A 15,655-nucleotide genomic window follows, 5' to 3' on the forward strand; every position below is an offset into this window, starting at 1 on the left:
AGCATATCGGATTTATTTAATTTTTTTCATTATAGTAAGTATAAATATTTAAAACACATTATTTTGGTCAATGTTGACTTGTACTCTTGTTGAATAAGTATTCACTCTGTCAAATACCCGTTTTCATTGTTAGAGCTATTGTTGTTTTCATTCTTCTGCAATTTCAGTTGCATATCTTAAATGAATGGAATTTTTAGGACCTTTGAGGGGACAAATAAAACATGAACTTAAAGCTGAAAGAACCCTTTGAGATTATCTGCTTCACTCTTTTTATCCATTACAAGCAATTCCTTTGCAGCCTCCCTGGTGACTGGTCATTTTATTTATCAAGATTCTGCTCAGGACACGAAGCTGAACTGTTTCACAGAGCAGCCAGTTCGATAACTTTCCACCACAGATTGAATCAAAATATGATATTCTAAAGCTTCCACCTACCTGGTTCTACCTAGGAGCAAATCTACTGTTCTTTCACCTGTGAGGTTGTTGCACAAAAATGTAAAGATAAATTCTTGGGCTCACCTAGTCATCTGTTATCTCAGCTGAATATCATCAGATGCCTGTGTTCCTCTGTAGGAAATGGTTTGTAAACAACAGCTTCTGGTTGCTTTTTTGCCCATTTTATCTTTAACCTATAACTGAGTATTGGGTTTCAGTATTGTAATCTCACCAGGCAGGCACAGAAGGACTTCTCCTCCTTTATCTGGGTTCACCTGTTAATATGGCCAGAGGTTATAAACAATATTTCAGCACAACAGCTATCACATAATTAGCTGAAAGTATGCATACATGTCAACTAAAATCCTAAAGTATTTTTCACATGTTCTTGCTTTCGTCCAGCAGTGTTTTCTACCATCCCTCACACCCCTGGCCATCTCATATTTATAGTATTTTGAGGTCTAAGCCCAGAACTTTCTATTTGTCTTATGTAATCCTCTCATTTTGGTTTTGTCTTACCTTGACACACAAGTATGTAAGGCAGAGAGGTGAAGCAGAATGAGAAGGATTGAGAGTAAGAAATAGACCCTAGACCCACTGGCTGGGCGTGGTGGCTCATGCCTGTAATCCCAGCACTTTGGGAGGCCGAGGCGGGTGGATCACGAGATCAAGAGATTGAGACCATCTTGGTCAATATGGTGAAACCCTGTCTCTACTAAAAATACAAAAAATTAGCTGGGCATGGTGGCGCGTGCCTGTAATCCCAGCTACTCAGGAGGCTGAGGCAGGAGAATTGCCTGAACCCAGGAGGCGGAGGTTGTGGTGAGCCGAGATCGCGCCATTGCACTCCAGCCTGGGTAACGAGCGAAACTCCGTCTCAAAAAAAAAAAAAAAGAAATAGACCCACTAAACTAGAGTGAAGGAGAGAAGCCCTGGAGGGGTGTATAATCCACCTGAAGGTCCTAGGAAGAAGTTGAATTTATATAATGTGATGCCCAGAAAGGACACAAGGAGAAAATAGTGCTCCAGTCCAGCAATTAAGCACAGAAATTGTGGAATGCCCTAACAGGTACAAGGGCATGAAGCTGTAGGGTTCAGGGTCAGAGATGGTAAGGAATATGCTGAGGATGAGACTTATTAACAGGGAGCAGGGACTCTGTAATGGTACTCTAAGGTTCAAGGCAGGATATCAGACCCCAGAAAGAGAGCTAATGAGAGTAAAAAGGTCTTCTTGGGGATGCTACCAATACTACGGTGTCTAGAGAGAAACTCAGCAGGCCCAGAATAAGACTTCAGACTCAAGAAAATCCAGAAGAAGCCCTGGCGCATAGGTTAGAGCTGGACCCAGCAAAGGAGGACCATGCTACTGTTACTATTTTTCTTCTTTTTCTTACCAGATATTTTCTAAGACCCATATATATCTTTTTTACCTTACTCTGTGCCATCTTATAGATGATCTGGATTTGACTGATAAGCAATTTTTGTTGATGTATGTTTAAGGCTCAACATAGAAATTCTCAGGAATGTTGTCTGAATACTTTTCAGTATGAAAATACAAGATAATCTTGTTTTCCTGAAGGCAAAAATAATTTAATAATAGAATCTGCCTTAATCGTTTGTCCTTTCACTACTTTGCCATCACAACATTAACCATGAGGAGTCCCCTTGATACAGTATTCTAGGAGAGCTTTTCTTCCTTATTCTGTTTTAAGCCCTAACTGTTGCTTCCCAACTTTTAAATACTAAGTTTTTTAATACTCATGCACTTAAATTATAAAGCAAAAGCTCATGCAGAAAGGAGATCATGCATTCAGTGACAGGCTGTTTTGGGCGTAGAATCATAGATCCCTTTAAGCCTAAGGGGTCATTTTATAAAGTAAAGCTTGCTTAAAAGAGGCTCCTTGTGGTGATCAAAACAACTCTCGAGCTGTAACTGATGCTTCAGACATGGGACGAGATAATGGAAGGGAGCTTACTCAGACATTCTGGAAAGTATAATGTGACCATTAGAAAACAGGGGGCAGGTGTGGTGGCTCACAGCTGAAATTCTAGCACTTTCAGAGGCCAAGCGGAGAGGATCACCTGAGGCCAACAGTCTGAGGCCTGTGAGACCCAGAAAGAAAGAAGGAAAAAGAAAGAAAGGAAAGAGAGAGAGGAGAGAGAGAAGGAAGGAAGAGAAAGAGAAAAAGAAGGAAAGGAGGGAAGGAAGGAAAGAAAAGGGAAGGAGGGAGGGAAGGAAGGGAGAAAGGATAAATTAGTAGCATCAAAACAAGTTTTTTCAATGTCATTTGAAGAAAAATTGGCTCCTGGTTTTTGGTAGCCTAGCCTGGAGTTGAGATACAAGAGGTAACAAGATAATTACCTCAAAGGCTACCCCTAAATTTCTTTCTAGTCACCATCTAAGGGACTGTGGTTCAGAGTTGTCATGACGTATGGTTTCAAATGAAATCAGAAGACTTAGGTACCCCTTGATCAGCTCTCCCTTTTAGGTTTTATCCCAGAGCTAAATCCTACTTGGGAAGGAGGGTATGTGTGTATTAGCATTAGAGTTAAATGCTTGAGTACTTGCTTCAGTAGTATTTCTTTTATTTTCCTCTTCCAGTTTTTGTACTCCTACAAGGGAAAGTCATGATTACACTAACCGAGCTAAAATGTTTAGCAGATGCGCAGTCATCTTATCACATCTTAAAACCATGGTGGGACGTGTTCTGGTATTACATCACACTGATCATGCTGCTGGTGGCCGTGCTGGCTGGAGCTCTCCAGCTGACGCAGAGCAGGGTTCTGTGCTGTCTTCCGTGCAAAGTGGAATTTGACAATCACTGTGCTGTGCCTTGGGACATCCTGAAAGCCAGCATGAACACATCCTCTAATCCTGGGACACCACTTCCGCTCCCCCTCCGAATCCAGAATGACCTCCACCGACAGCAGTACTCCTATATCGATGCCGTCTGTTACGAGAAACAGCTCCATTGGTTTGCAAAGTTTTTCCCCTACCTGGTGCTCTTGCATACGCTCATCTTTGCAGCCTGCAGCAACTTTTGGCTTCACTACCCTAGTACCAGTTCCAGGCTCGAGCATTTTGTGGCCATCCTTCACAAGTGCTTCGATTCTCCATGGACCACCCGTGCCCTGTCAGAAACAGTGGCCGAGCAGTCAGTGAGGCCTCTGAAACTCTCCAAGTCCAAGATTTTGCTTTCGTCCTCAGGGTGTTCAGCTGACATAGATTCCAGCAAACAGTCATTGCCCTACCCGCAGCCAGGTTTGGAGTCAGCTGGCATAGAAAGCCCAACTTCCAGTGTCCTGGACAAGAAGGAGGGTGAACAGGCCAAAGCCATCTTTGAAAAAGTGAAAAGATTCCGCATGCACGTGGAGCAGAAGGACATCATTTATAGAGTATATCTGAAACAGATAATAGTCAAAGTCATTTTGTTTGTGCTCATCATAACTTATGTTCCATATTTTTTAACCTACATCACTCTTGAAATCGACTGTTCAGTTGACGTGCAGGCTTTTACAGGATATAAGCGCTACCAGTGTGTCTATTCCTTGGCAGAAATCTTTAAGGTCCTGGCTTCATTTTATGTTATTTTGGTTATACTTTATGGTCTGACCTCCTCTTACAGCCTGTGGTGGATGTTGAGGAGTTCCCTGAAGCAATATTCCTTTGAGGCGTTAAGAGAAAAAAGCAACTACAGTGACATCCCTGATGTCAAGAATGACTTTGCCTTCATCCTTCATCTCGCTGATCAGTATGATCCTCTTTATTCCAAACGCTTCTCCATATTCCTATCAGAGGTCAGCGAGAACAAACTGAAACAGATCAACCTCAATAATGAATGGACAGTTGAGAAACTGAAGAGTAAGCTTGTGAAAAATGCCCAGGACAAGATAGAACTGCATCTTTTTATGCTCAACGGTCTTCCAGACAATGTCTTTGAGTTAACTGAAATGGAAGTGCTAAGCCTGGAGCTTATCCCGGAGGTGAAGCTGCCCTCTGCAGTCTCACAGCTGGTCAACCTCAAGGAGCTTCGTGTGTACCATTCGTCTCTGATAGTAGAGCATCCTGCACTGGCCTTTCTAGAGGAGAATTTAAAAATTCTCCGCCTGAAATTTACTGAAATGGGAAAAATCCCACGCTGGGTATTTCACCTCAAGAATCTCAAGGAACTTTATCTCTCCGGCTGTGTTCTTCCTGAACAGTTGAGTACTATGCAGTTGGAGGGCTTTCAGGACTTAAAAAATCTGAGGACCCTCTACTTGAAGAGCAGCCTCTCCCGGATCCCACAAGTGGTTACAGACCTCCTGCCTTCACTGCAGAAACTGTCCCTTGACAATGAGGGAAGCAAACTGGTTGTGTTGAACAACTTGAAAAAGATGGTCAATCTGAAAAGCCTAGAATTGATCAGCTGTGACCTGGAACGCATTCCACACTCCATTTTCAGCCTGAATAATTTGCATGAGTTAGACCTAAAGGAAAATAACCTTAAAACTGTGGAAGAGATCATTAGCTTTCAGCATCTTCGGAATCTTTCCTCCTTAAAATTATGGCACAATAATATTGCTTATATTCCTGCACAGATAGGGGCATTATCTAACCTGGAGCAGCTCTCTTTGGACCATAATAATATTGAGAATCTGCCCTTGCAGCTTTTCCTATGCACCAAACTACATTATCTGGATCTAAGCTATAACCACTTGACCTTCATTCCAGAAGAAATCCAGTATCTGAGTAATTTGCAGTACTTTGCTGTGACCAACAACAATGTAAGTAAATCCATTCTTTATTCAGTGTCTGCTATACTTGTAGTGTGTTACATAGGGAAAGAAAACACACTTCAAATCATATTATGTATTCTCAAGCCAAGCCCAATCCCATCTTGCATAAATTACCAAAACACTGAGCATCCATTTTTAATCTGACATACAAGTTGTCGTGGAGATTTTATGAAAAAATATATAAGCATTTGGCATAGTCCCTGGCATATAATAGTTGCTCAGCAAATGTTTTTCTCTTTGTTTTCCTTCCCAATTTCCTACATAAACATCACAAAGTATTTTAAACTATTTAATTTGTTACGGTAGAGCGTTTTGTTTTATAAAGGTGTTAGGTATTTAGGGAGTTTGGTAAAACTTTTCAGTTTTCCAAATCTGTCAAAATAAGTTTTTAAAATGCTGGGATTATGAATTATTCATAAATTCTTTTTGTGATGTGGCAAGAAAGATTTGAAATCTGCATGCATGTCTAGAAAGATGATTCAAAGTGAAAGACCTGCCTCTATAATGCAACACTAGGGCTTCTTAGAAGCTTTTTCCAGGATCCATGCTTTAGAATGAACCATAATTTGCAATAGTAAAGGCAAGTTAAAGAAAACTTAACTTTACCCAAACATGAAAAAGCAAAATAAGTGAGTAGTTTCCTGGGTTAAGATATGGAGGAGGAGGAAAAAGAAAAAAAGGAAAAATTCACTGTAGTCAAAAGGCAAGAGAGTGAGGCCAGTGCCCATTTGGGACGAAAGTGGGAAAACCTGATCAAAAATCAAATCTGCCAAGGGATGAAACTGACATTTCTCTACATGAATATGGGTACAGCTATTCTACCACACTTGAAAATGTATTATCTCTTAGACTTTCTGTAGTTCATATTTCATGGTAAATATAGCTATGAGCATGGTGTTGTCTAATAAACATATGAATCATCAGACATTATTTTTGAAAACCATGGGTGTTAGAGAAATACCAGAAAATTGAGGGATGAGAACAAAATTCATGCTGATTTTCATATATAAAAAGAGAGAGCCCATTATAAGGCAAATGAGACATCTTCAGATCTTAAAGGTTTATGAGATTTTAAAACTGCATTAGGATTGATCTAGACTAGCAATGTGATTCAGAATTACCCACAGGGCTTGCTGAAATACAGATTGCTGGGCCCCGCTCCCAGGGTTTCCGATTCAGTAGGCCACATGTAGGACCCAAGAGTTTACATTTCTAAAAAGTTCCCAGGTGGATCTGATGATGCTGGCCTAGTGACTGCACTCTGAAAATCATAGGTCTAGAAGTATATCATTAGTACCATTTAATTATGCATCGGATTAATATTAATATTTTGGTCACATTTTTTCCATTGTTAAATCTATAACTAAAAATATAAATAATTATTTTGAAAGGCATTGGTTCCACTAAGCAGTTACACACAGTTAAATCACTTTCAAAAATGAATTTTTGAAAGTCATTAGCTTATTCAGCTGTTAGCTGGCCATGCATTATTTAAATGTATGAGCAGGTGATCGTTTTCACCAAGCTAATATAATGAAGAAACCTTGAGACCATTAGTATTTTTGACACCAAGTTTATGGAATCCTAGACTATATCCGAAACAGAGCATAACTGTGAATATCAGACACGTGCTTTCTTGAATAAGAAAGAATACTTTGGAGCACATGAAAAGTCTTATGCTGAAAATACTTTATAACCAAAGTAGAATGGTATCTTTTTGAGTGCGTTGTCCCAGAAACCTGAGAAAAAGTAGTTGCTGAGCATCTTTGGAGCCAAAATGATGAACATGACATCTTTGAATTGGTGAACTTAGGGTCAAAGAAGCACTGTGCAGAGACTATGTAATAATATAAAGAAACTGAAACTCACTCAGAGGGCAGCCACCAGGAAGATGAAAACTCTGATAGAATAGTTTAGCCTCATGATGGGAAGTATGGGTGGGTGGGAAGGGAGAATTGCCCACAGTATTGGTCTTCAGATATTTGAAAAATTTACATGGAGAACAAAACTTGTGAGTAGCCACAGTGTTCGAACTTAGGGCACGTGAGGAGAACTGGGGCCAGCAGGGGAAGATTTCTCATCTTTCCCATGTAGCTATTCAAAGATTGAGCATTTGAGGAGGGAAAAGTAATTTTCTTATTAATAAAACTCTCCAGACAGGGACTGGATACTCAGTAGGAATGTTGTTAAAGGGCATCGGGGAATTCATGTTCTGTGTGGGGATTTAACTAATTTCAAGATTATTTCCAACCTTGAGAGTCTCATGATTCTGAGTTAGATCAAAATATTGGATCACAAGGTCAGGAGTTCAAGACTAGCCTGACCAATATCAGAAAACCTGTTTCTACTAAAAATACAAAAAGGAGCCGGGCGTGGTGTTGCCCACCTATAATCTCAGCTACTCGGGAGGTTGAATCAGAAAAATTGCTTGAACCTGGGAGGCAGAAGTTGGAATGAGCTGAGATTGCACCACTGCACTCCAGCCTGGGCGATAGAGCGAGACTCCATCTAAAAAAAAAAAAAAAAAAAAATTAGAAAATATCACAGTGGCTGCATACATAGATATATGTATACTCAGAAACTCAAGCCAATTAGTCCATGTGGAATAGTGGTTAGTAAAGATTCCTACAAGAGACATTTTAAGCTTCTGTTCTCAAGACTTGGGCAGTGTATCAGGTTTATAGATGGAGGCAATGAATACTACCTCTTAAGCAGAAAAGACATCAGTTGAAAGAATATTAGATATCTCATATTACCACTGAAAAGACTGCAAAACCAAGCTTGGGAAACAATCAGTTACAAAGTCAGGCAGCAGTGAGAACTATAGCCAGAATGAGAGCAGAAAAGCAAAGTGGTGAGGATACACTGTCAAGGTACCAGCACAGAGCACTAGATCTGTTCCTGAAACCTTGACATTGCTACTGTTGTGACCCTGGGTCTCCCACAAAATAGATTCTTCATGACTTCCACTTCTTTGTGATGTTGGCCCCAATTCAAAGTCCAAGTCTGAACAGCTGATGGGTATAGTTAATGAATGTCCACATTGCGGCTGTAAGAGAGCTGAGAACACAAGAATCTGATGGTGGTATTTTCTCTAATAGGAAGTGAGCTCAGCTACCCAAGAGTTACAAGATAGGGAATTCCCCTGACATGGGAAGGTGTTGGGCAGTCCCTGGTGATGAATATTCACTGAGCGGGCACTTCAGTGTGTCTTCCATAGGACAGTGATAGATGTCACCGCAAAAAGCATTAAATGTTTCTTTTGATCATATTTTTGCTGCAGGATTCTTCAGAGCCTTTAACATATGAATATGCATTGTGCTTCTCCAAGGAGAGATGATATGCATTATTTGCCAAATGCGTTTGAGCAAAACACCTTTTTTATAGAGTGACTCTTGTGTTCTGTGAAGCACACCCTAAGAACACTGGATGAGGGAAGTGTTAAAAGATAGGGGTCATCCACAGAGGATTGAAATAAGCATGCCCCGATGTAGTAAGAGATGAGACCGTTTAGCAAGGTGGGTCAGAATGAAGAGGGCCTGCACATCTGCCAGTCAAATTCATGTTTGAGTCACTGGATAGTCACTGGATAGTGACTGGATGGTGAGACTTCAGCTTGAAAGTGCTAGTTATCCTGAACTGGTACCTTCAAAGGAGGCTCTGATTGTGGTATATAAAAGGCTTGGGAGAGGACAGCCAAGAAACAAAACCCCATGGAAAGGTTGAATCAGTTAAGATTGACAAGTAGGAATATAGATTTAAAACAAGAGACAAAGACTCTCATTCCTGAAAGGAACCCTGAGTGGTCTAGTCCAGGGGTCCACAAACTGCAGCCTGTGGGTCAAGTGTACCCACTGCCTGTTTTTATACAGCCCAGGCTAGGAATAGTTTTTACATTTTTAGATGGTTGGGGGAAGAAAATCAAAAGAATATTTTGTGACACATGAAACTTATATGAAATTCAAATGTCAATTTCCATGAATACCATTCTTTTCATTAGTGGGCCTGTATTTCATAGAGGGCCAAAATTATACTCAATCAATATATTTTAAATTTCATCACTTAAAAATATGGAATTTTTTTCTCCTATTATATAAGGACCTACATAATATTTTCAGTTTTGCCTTTTGGCCCAGAAAGCCTAAATACTTATTCGTATGGTCCTTTGGAGAAAACCTTTGCCAACCCCTACTCTAGTCCGCTGCCCTTATTTTACTGAGGCTCAGAGCAATTCTCACCTGAGGTCTGAAGCTTCCTGGCAAGGGGGCTAGGATGGAACCCAAACATCTGACTTTTCTACTGTTCTTCTACTATGTCTCCTACGCAGACATCCAAGTGATTCTACATGGGGAACAGTGGTATGTGTGGGTGGGCATGGAAAGTGGGAGAAGAGGAGGCAAGATCCATTCCTGTCACAGTGCTAGAGAATAACCGGATTATGGCGGCATTGATTGTAATGAAGAGAAGCACAAGGCATGGGAAAGGATTGAACTAGGTTTGCTGAAATCTTAGACCAGTCCAGTTGACACCTAGGTCTTTTGATTTCCACACTTGTCCTTTTTTTTTTTTTTCTGATGCTAGCTTGAAGACTTTTAGCCAGAAAGTGAATAATGTAGAAATTTCTTCTGAAGATCATTTATGTTATAGTGCATGTTGTTATTTTTGGCATCATTACTCAGAAACAGAAATATTCAGCTTTGTTTCTTGAAAGGATTGGACTTTAGGATTTGGTAAGCATATCCTGAGATAGCATGTATCATTGGCTAGAAAAAAAAAATCTGGTATTGAGAAGGATTCTAAAGTAAGATCCCAGCCTCTGGGAAAAAGTGGAGGTATTTAATTAACAGTGTCAGCCACAGATGTAAAAGAAAACCATCCTGTTCTGGGGGACTTCAGTTCATTTTCCTGAAGACACTTGGTTGTCAGAGAATTCTAGGATGTAGAGTAATTATATAGCCATTAGTTTTTCTTTTTGTTCTTGTCTATTTTGTAGTTTATTATATAGTTTGTTTTATGTATGTATGTATGTATTATATGTTATAGTTTATTCCATAAAACCATTTTATTTAGGGAGTCTATCATCCCTGTAATAGTCTAAGTTTTCCCATTGGTTTTTTAGAAGAAATTAGTAGTTCACTAAGGTAATTTTTTGCTCTCTGGCTCATGTGTCATACAGTCTAAGAAAGGGCATGCTAAATAAATTAGTTTTAAATAAATGTTTTCTAACTTTTTAAATAAAATTTGTTTTTATAAAATTTGTTGAACCAGGCAAAATTGGGGTTCTTGTAAGCTTCAAGGCAAACTATTTTTAAAGCTGTAAATAGATTTTTCAGGATAAAATTGCTGAGTTGAAGGAATGTCTTGAGTCTTTAACAAAACTCCCCAGCCTCCTTTAGAAAAATCGAATGACACTAGGTGATCCTGTGCCTTAACTGGCCAGAGCTGGAGAGAAAGCCCCAGAGATGGACTCTCACACGCAGGGGTAGTTAAGCTAGCGCAGCAGTTGACTCACTTTCAAAGCAGCAATGCTAAGGGGCTGGCCTGGAGGCTTACTCCCACTAGCTTGGGAAATCCCTCTCCTCTCCTGGAGCCTGAGAAGTCCACTAAAATCAAATTTAGAGATTTGAAAGGAGATTGGTGGAAATGTGGGAGTGCTGATAGCCAGACAAGAGAGTGAGGGCAGTGGCTTCAGGATCATCACCCAGTAGGAAATCAGTCCAGTTAAACGAGGTACAGACTGGGAATCTGAAGCTGACTGAAGGGGAATATAGAATTCCCTAATGCAGTTCAGGTTAGGGCATGGCACTTTTCTTCATACCACTCATTACAGACAATTGTGTAATCGTTTAATGTTTCTTCCGTGAGACCAGTGCTTCTCAACTGGAATGATTCTGCCTCCCAGGAGACATTTGTCTGGAAACTTTTGGTTGTCACAACTGGGAAGGGGAGTGGCACTGGCAACTGGTGGGTAGAGGCTGAGGATGTTGCTAAACATCCTACACTGACAGAACAGCCCCACAGCAAGAGCTTTTCCACCCGGAATGTCAACAGTGCTGAGGCTGAGATGTCCATGGTGACCTGTGTTAAGCTACAGTTCTCAAAGGCAGTCTTTTTAACTCAGCACTTTATCCCAGCAGCTAGCTGGGAGCCTGGCACATCAGAAGGCACTCACAGCACGTGCTCACTGAATATAAATGAGCCAAGCCTGATTTCTATTTTAGCCAGTTTGCCTGAGTTATTTCATAGGCACCAACAAGCACTCCTAACAATGAGCACACTGAACAGGACTGATTTTTTCCTCCACTTGGACATCACTGACCCTATTTCTGAGCTGCAGATGTTTCTGTGTAGAAGGGGTTTGCCTTTCAACGAGGTTGCATTTCTTCTTATCTCTCTGCCTCATCTCTCAATATAAGTCTGCATATGTTTGCATCTGTTCTTGAGAAGAAAGTGAAATTAAAGGGTAGATATTTTTCCTTTTGTTTATATCTAATATTTTGGTGTACAATTATCTATATGGAATGTTAGCAGTGACAATCATTCGATTTATTTTTAAAGATATACAGCACTGAATGTGCTTATATAAACTAAAAAAATGAGTGATGTAGGAGAATGGAGTTTAAAACATCATGAACATTTTTTAATGGAATTTGGTCATTTTTTAGTTTATATAAAGGTTATTTATCCTTTTGAGGAAAGACAGTTCAGGATGGCCCGAGAAACTTGTCTTCCAGCAGGTCTGCATTAGCCCATCAGAGGATATAGGCCAAGTCCCTGAGTGCCCTTTTTATCCCTGTTTCTAACAAAGCCACTTTCTGAACCAAGGAACCTACATTATTTCATAGTTTGTAGGTGCTTCCTGTCCCCAGCCAATATGTAGAGTATTATGGCGAGGGGCGGGGGCAGTATGTGCAGTCTGTCTATGCTGAGGCCAGACTTGCCCCTCGGTGAAGTGAAGTGTTGAAGGGATTGTGTATGTGCTCAACTTCTCTGGAGGTCTTTCCTCAATAAACCCTATTTCTTGAATGTACTGTGGCTCCCTTAGAAATTGACGTACAACCCATCCACTATATAGGGGAGCAGTCAATGTGAGCAGCTTTAGGAGTTGACCTAATTTGCAGAATATTTATATTTAAAAATATCTCTGTTATAAATTATTTAATTGAAACCATGCCAGAGGGAAGGAACACGGGTAAATACTCTGGTGTATGTGTATGTAGAGGGAATGAAATTTACACATATATATATAATCATAATTTTTTGCTCTGCTTCTGTAGACTTTTTTAAAAAAGAGAATAAAGTTTTCACTCTGCTATCAGGATCTTAGGATGTTTTTAAGGGTATTGTTCATTACATTACACAGTAAGCTTTTTATGAAGACTCTTGAGGGTAATTTATTTCTGATCCAGGACTCAAGAATAATTATGATTCTTCTTACTGGTTTGTTTTTTATCTTAAAGACAATGTATGTATAACTACATTTTCTCTAAGAATTGCCTGTTAGAGTGTTTTAAAACCAAATTCATTGCCCACCCATATACAGCAGGGATGTAGGTGTCCAAGGTAGCAGGAGTCCTCACTCCTCATGATACTCCTGTCTTTATTTTCCCTTTATTTTTTCATCTACTTCAAATTTATCATCACTGTAGTATGCATCACTTATAAACCTCTAGAAATGTTTTTTTGGAAAAAGGTAGCTAGCAGTATAAAAAAGTAAATGTCTTATCAAAAGCCATCAAAAACCGATTTTACCAGCTTCTTTTTTCTTCCCTTTCCAGATTGAGATGCTACCAGATGGGCTGTTTCAGTGCAAAAAGCTGCAATGTTTACTTTTGGGGAAAAATAGCTTGATGAACTTGTCCCCTCATGTGGGTGAGCTGTCAAACCTTACTCATCTGGAGCTCATTGGTAATTACCTGGAAACACTTCCTCCTGAGCTGGAAGGATGTCAGTCCCTAAAACGGAGCTGTCTGATTGTTGAGGAGAATTTGCTCAATACTCTTCCTCTCCCTGTAACAGAACGTTTACAGACATGCTTAGACAAATGTTGACTTAAAGAAAAGAGACCCATGTGTCAAAATCATTTTTAAAAGTATGTTCGGCCGGACGCAGTGGCTCATACCTGTAATCCCAACACTTGGGAGGCCGAGGCGGGTGGATTGCCTAAGTCCAGGAGTTCAAGACCAGTCTGGCCAATGTGGTGAAACCCCATCTCTACTAAAAATATTTTAAAAATTAGCCGGGCGTGGTGGCACGCACTAATCGCAGCTACTTGGGAGGCTGAAGCAGGGGAATTGTTTGAACCAGAGAGGTGGAGATTGCAGTGAGCCGAGATCATGCTATTGCATTCCAGCCTGGGCGACAGAGCAAGACTCCATCTCAAAAAAAAAAAAAAAAAAAAAAAAAAGCTTCAGGGCTTTAAATGAGAAGTAAAATTTTCTAAGTTAATGAAGATGAAGAATGGGTGACTATTATGATGAACCATAAGTAAATGTCTGATTAAAGCAACTCAGTGACTAGCCCTAAATTAACCAGGTAAAAAATGTTAACACTAACCTGAAGTTTTGTGAATAATTGTTCTTTAACTTATTGAGATGTTACAAGAAATGCACATCGAGGGTAGAATGGGGGCATGAAATGAATGAATTCCTCCTTGCAGTGTTTACCTGGAAAATTGCATAGGTATTCTCTCCTCTTCTTCCCCTAGTCCCAGTTACTTATTTGCACACTTGTTTGAACTGACTTCCTGTTTTGATATTTATCACCAAGACCATAAACTCATCAATATGAATTTTCTTGATATCTACTCACCACTGTCTTTGATTTATGTTCTTCTTAAATTTTTTTAGTCAGGGTGTATTGTGCTTGGCAGAATTCCTTTTTGGCTTAATTTTTACTTCCTTTCCCAGATTGCTTGAGTCTTCCTTAATCTGATTTTCTCTTAACAACAATGATGAACCCTGAGAAAATGTTGGCATTTGGTCTTTGCCTAGCACAGGAGCCGAGTATTTAAGACATATGATCCTTGGGGCATCCTGAAAATTAATCTATTCCCTAAAATTTCTTCTTGTCTATCATCAAGGCCTTTTCTTATTTGTTAAGAATTTTTATATTAAATGTAAAACATATAAATATTTCCTATTGTATAATCTTGGATTCAACATCTGTGAGGATAATTTTTGTATGATTCATAGAATTTATGCATTTCTTTATGAACTTACTGTTATGTACTTGATTTTGGCTGTTTATAACTCTCATGTTTGTGTACATTCTGCTCCAAAATGTTTTTGTACTCTGCAACTAATTACTTTGGATAACAAAAGCCTTGTGTTTAGTGCCCTAAAGTATTTGGGAGTTTCCTTGTGAGAGAGTGGCCGAATCGTCTACCTCTCTCTTCCCTACTCGCTGTGCAATCATACGGGTACAATTCTTAATTACTTACAAAAACTGTGATAGAGGGGAGAGGTGCAGATTTGGCTTTTGATTTTAAAATACTTTGTAGAAATTTAGTAAGAGTTAGCAATCCATCTGCGTAATCTCTAGCTGATTATAATGTAAAACAGCCTCTATTCAGTGTCTAAATTGAGTTCTCAAAACCCACAAAGAAATAGATCCATTTAACTGAAATTCATCTCATGCCTTTAACTCTTCTGGAAAATACATTTTGCTTCTTTTGATAAAGAGCTTTTGTTTGGCCTTTTTTTGTCATGCATATTGTTAAATGAATAAAATCAACTGACTCATTTTGGGGAAATGTACATTTTTAGTGTGTTTTTCCCTAACACACATTTGGTCTAGGCATTATGATGCCACCTCTTCATCTTGGATATAACTGTAAAGAAATCTATTAACTGCACCTAGACAAAACTGGAAAACATTATGGGCCAAGTGTACTGTGTATATGGAATTGTGGTGTGTGGTATGTTTTCTCTTGCTTTGTTCCAGAAAGATGAAAGTAGGTCTTTAAAGTAGAGCTTCCCTCACCTGCCACACTCTACTGCACTAGCGTTCAGAGAAAAGATTTATTCAAATCAAATGGAATTTGAATAATATTAGCTATAAGGAATATAGGACACCAAACACTGCCTCAGACATTATTGTTTATTCTGAATGGAAAGGAACAGTGTAAAAATAAACTACTTACCAAAACTTGCCTTTAGTCTGAACATTCAAGCTCTCAGGGAAGCAGGTGTAACTGATGAAACTGACTTCTAGGACTTCAGAAAACAGATTCTAATTATATCCATGTTTTTTGTTGTTTTCATTTTTTTAAATGTGAGTTGATGGTTATTTTAGTGTTTCACAATAGAATTATCGTGTATACTGATTCCAGTGTGGTATATGGTTAAGTTTTGGACATGGATATGCCAAAAGTGCTTAAGTGTTTTTGGCCACATAACTAGCTAGAATTTGTATGAAAAAATCTTACCCTCTTTTATAA

General features: G+C 39.3%; 1 protein-coding gene across 1 annotated transcript; it reads left to right on the plus strand.

Moving 5' to 3' along the window:
* Nucleotides 1–3,063: 3,063 nt before the first annotated feature.
* Nucleotides 3,064–15,315, plus strand: LRRC8B (leucine rich repeat containing 8 VRAC subunit B). The gene is made up of 2 exons (XM_064372601.1): nucleotides 3,064–5,202; nucleotides 12,993–15,315. Exons 1-2 carry the CDS (start codon nucleotides 3,064–3,066, stop codon nucleotides 13,263–13,265), a joined length of 2,412 nt encoding a protein of 803 aa, XP_064228671.1. The 3' UTR covers nucleotides 13,266–15,315.
* Nucleotides 15,316–15,655: the final 340 nt, after the last annotated feature.

This window comes from Aotus nancymaae, unplaced genomic scaffold (assembly GCF_030222135.1).
Source record: "Aotus nancymaae isolate 86718 unplaced genomic scaffold, 86718_ANA_hifiasm-v0.15.2.pri h1tg000007l, whole genome shotgun sequence".
Lineage (NCBI taxonomy): Eukaryota > Metazoa > Chordata > Mammalia > Primates > Aotidae > Aotus > Aotus nancymaae.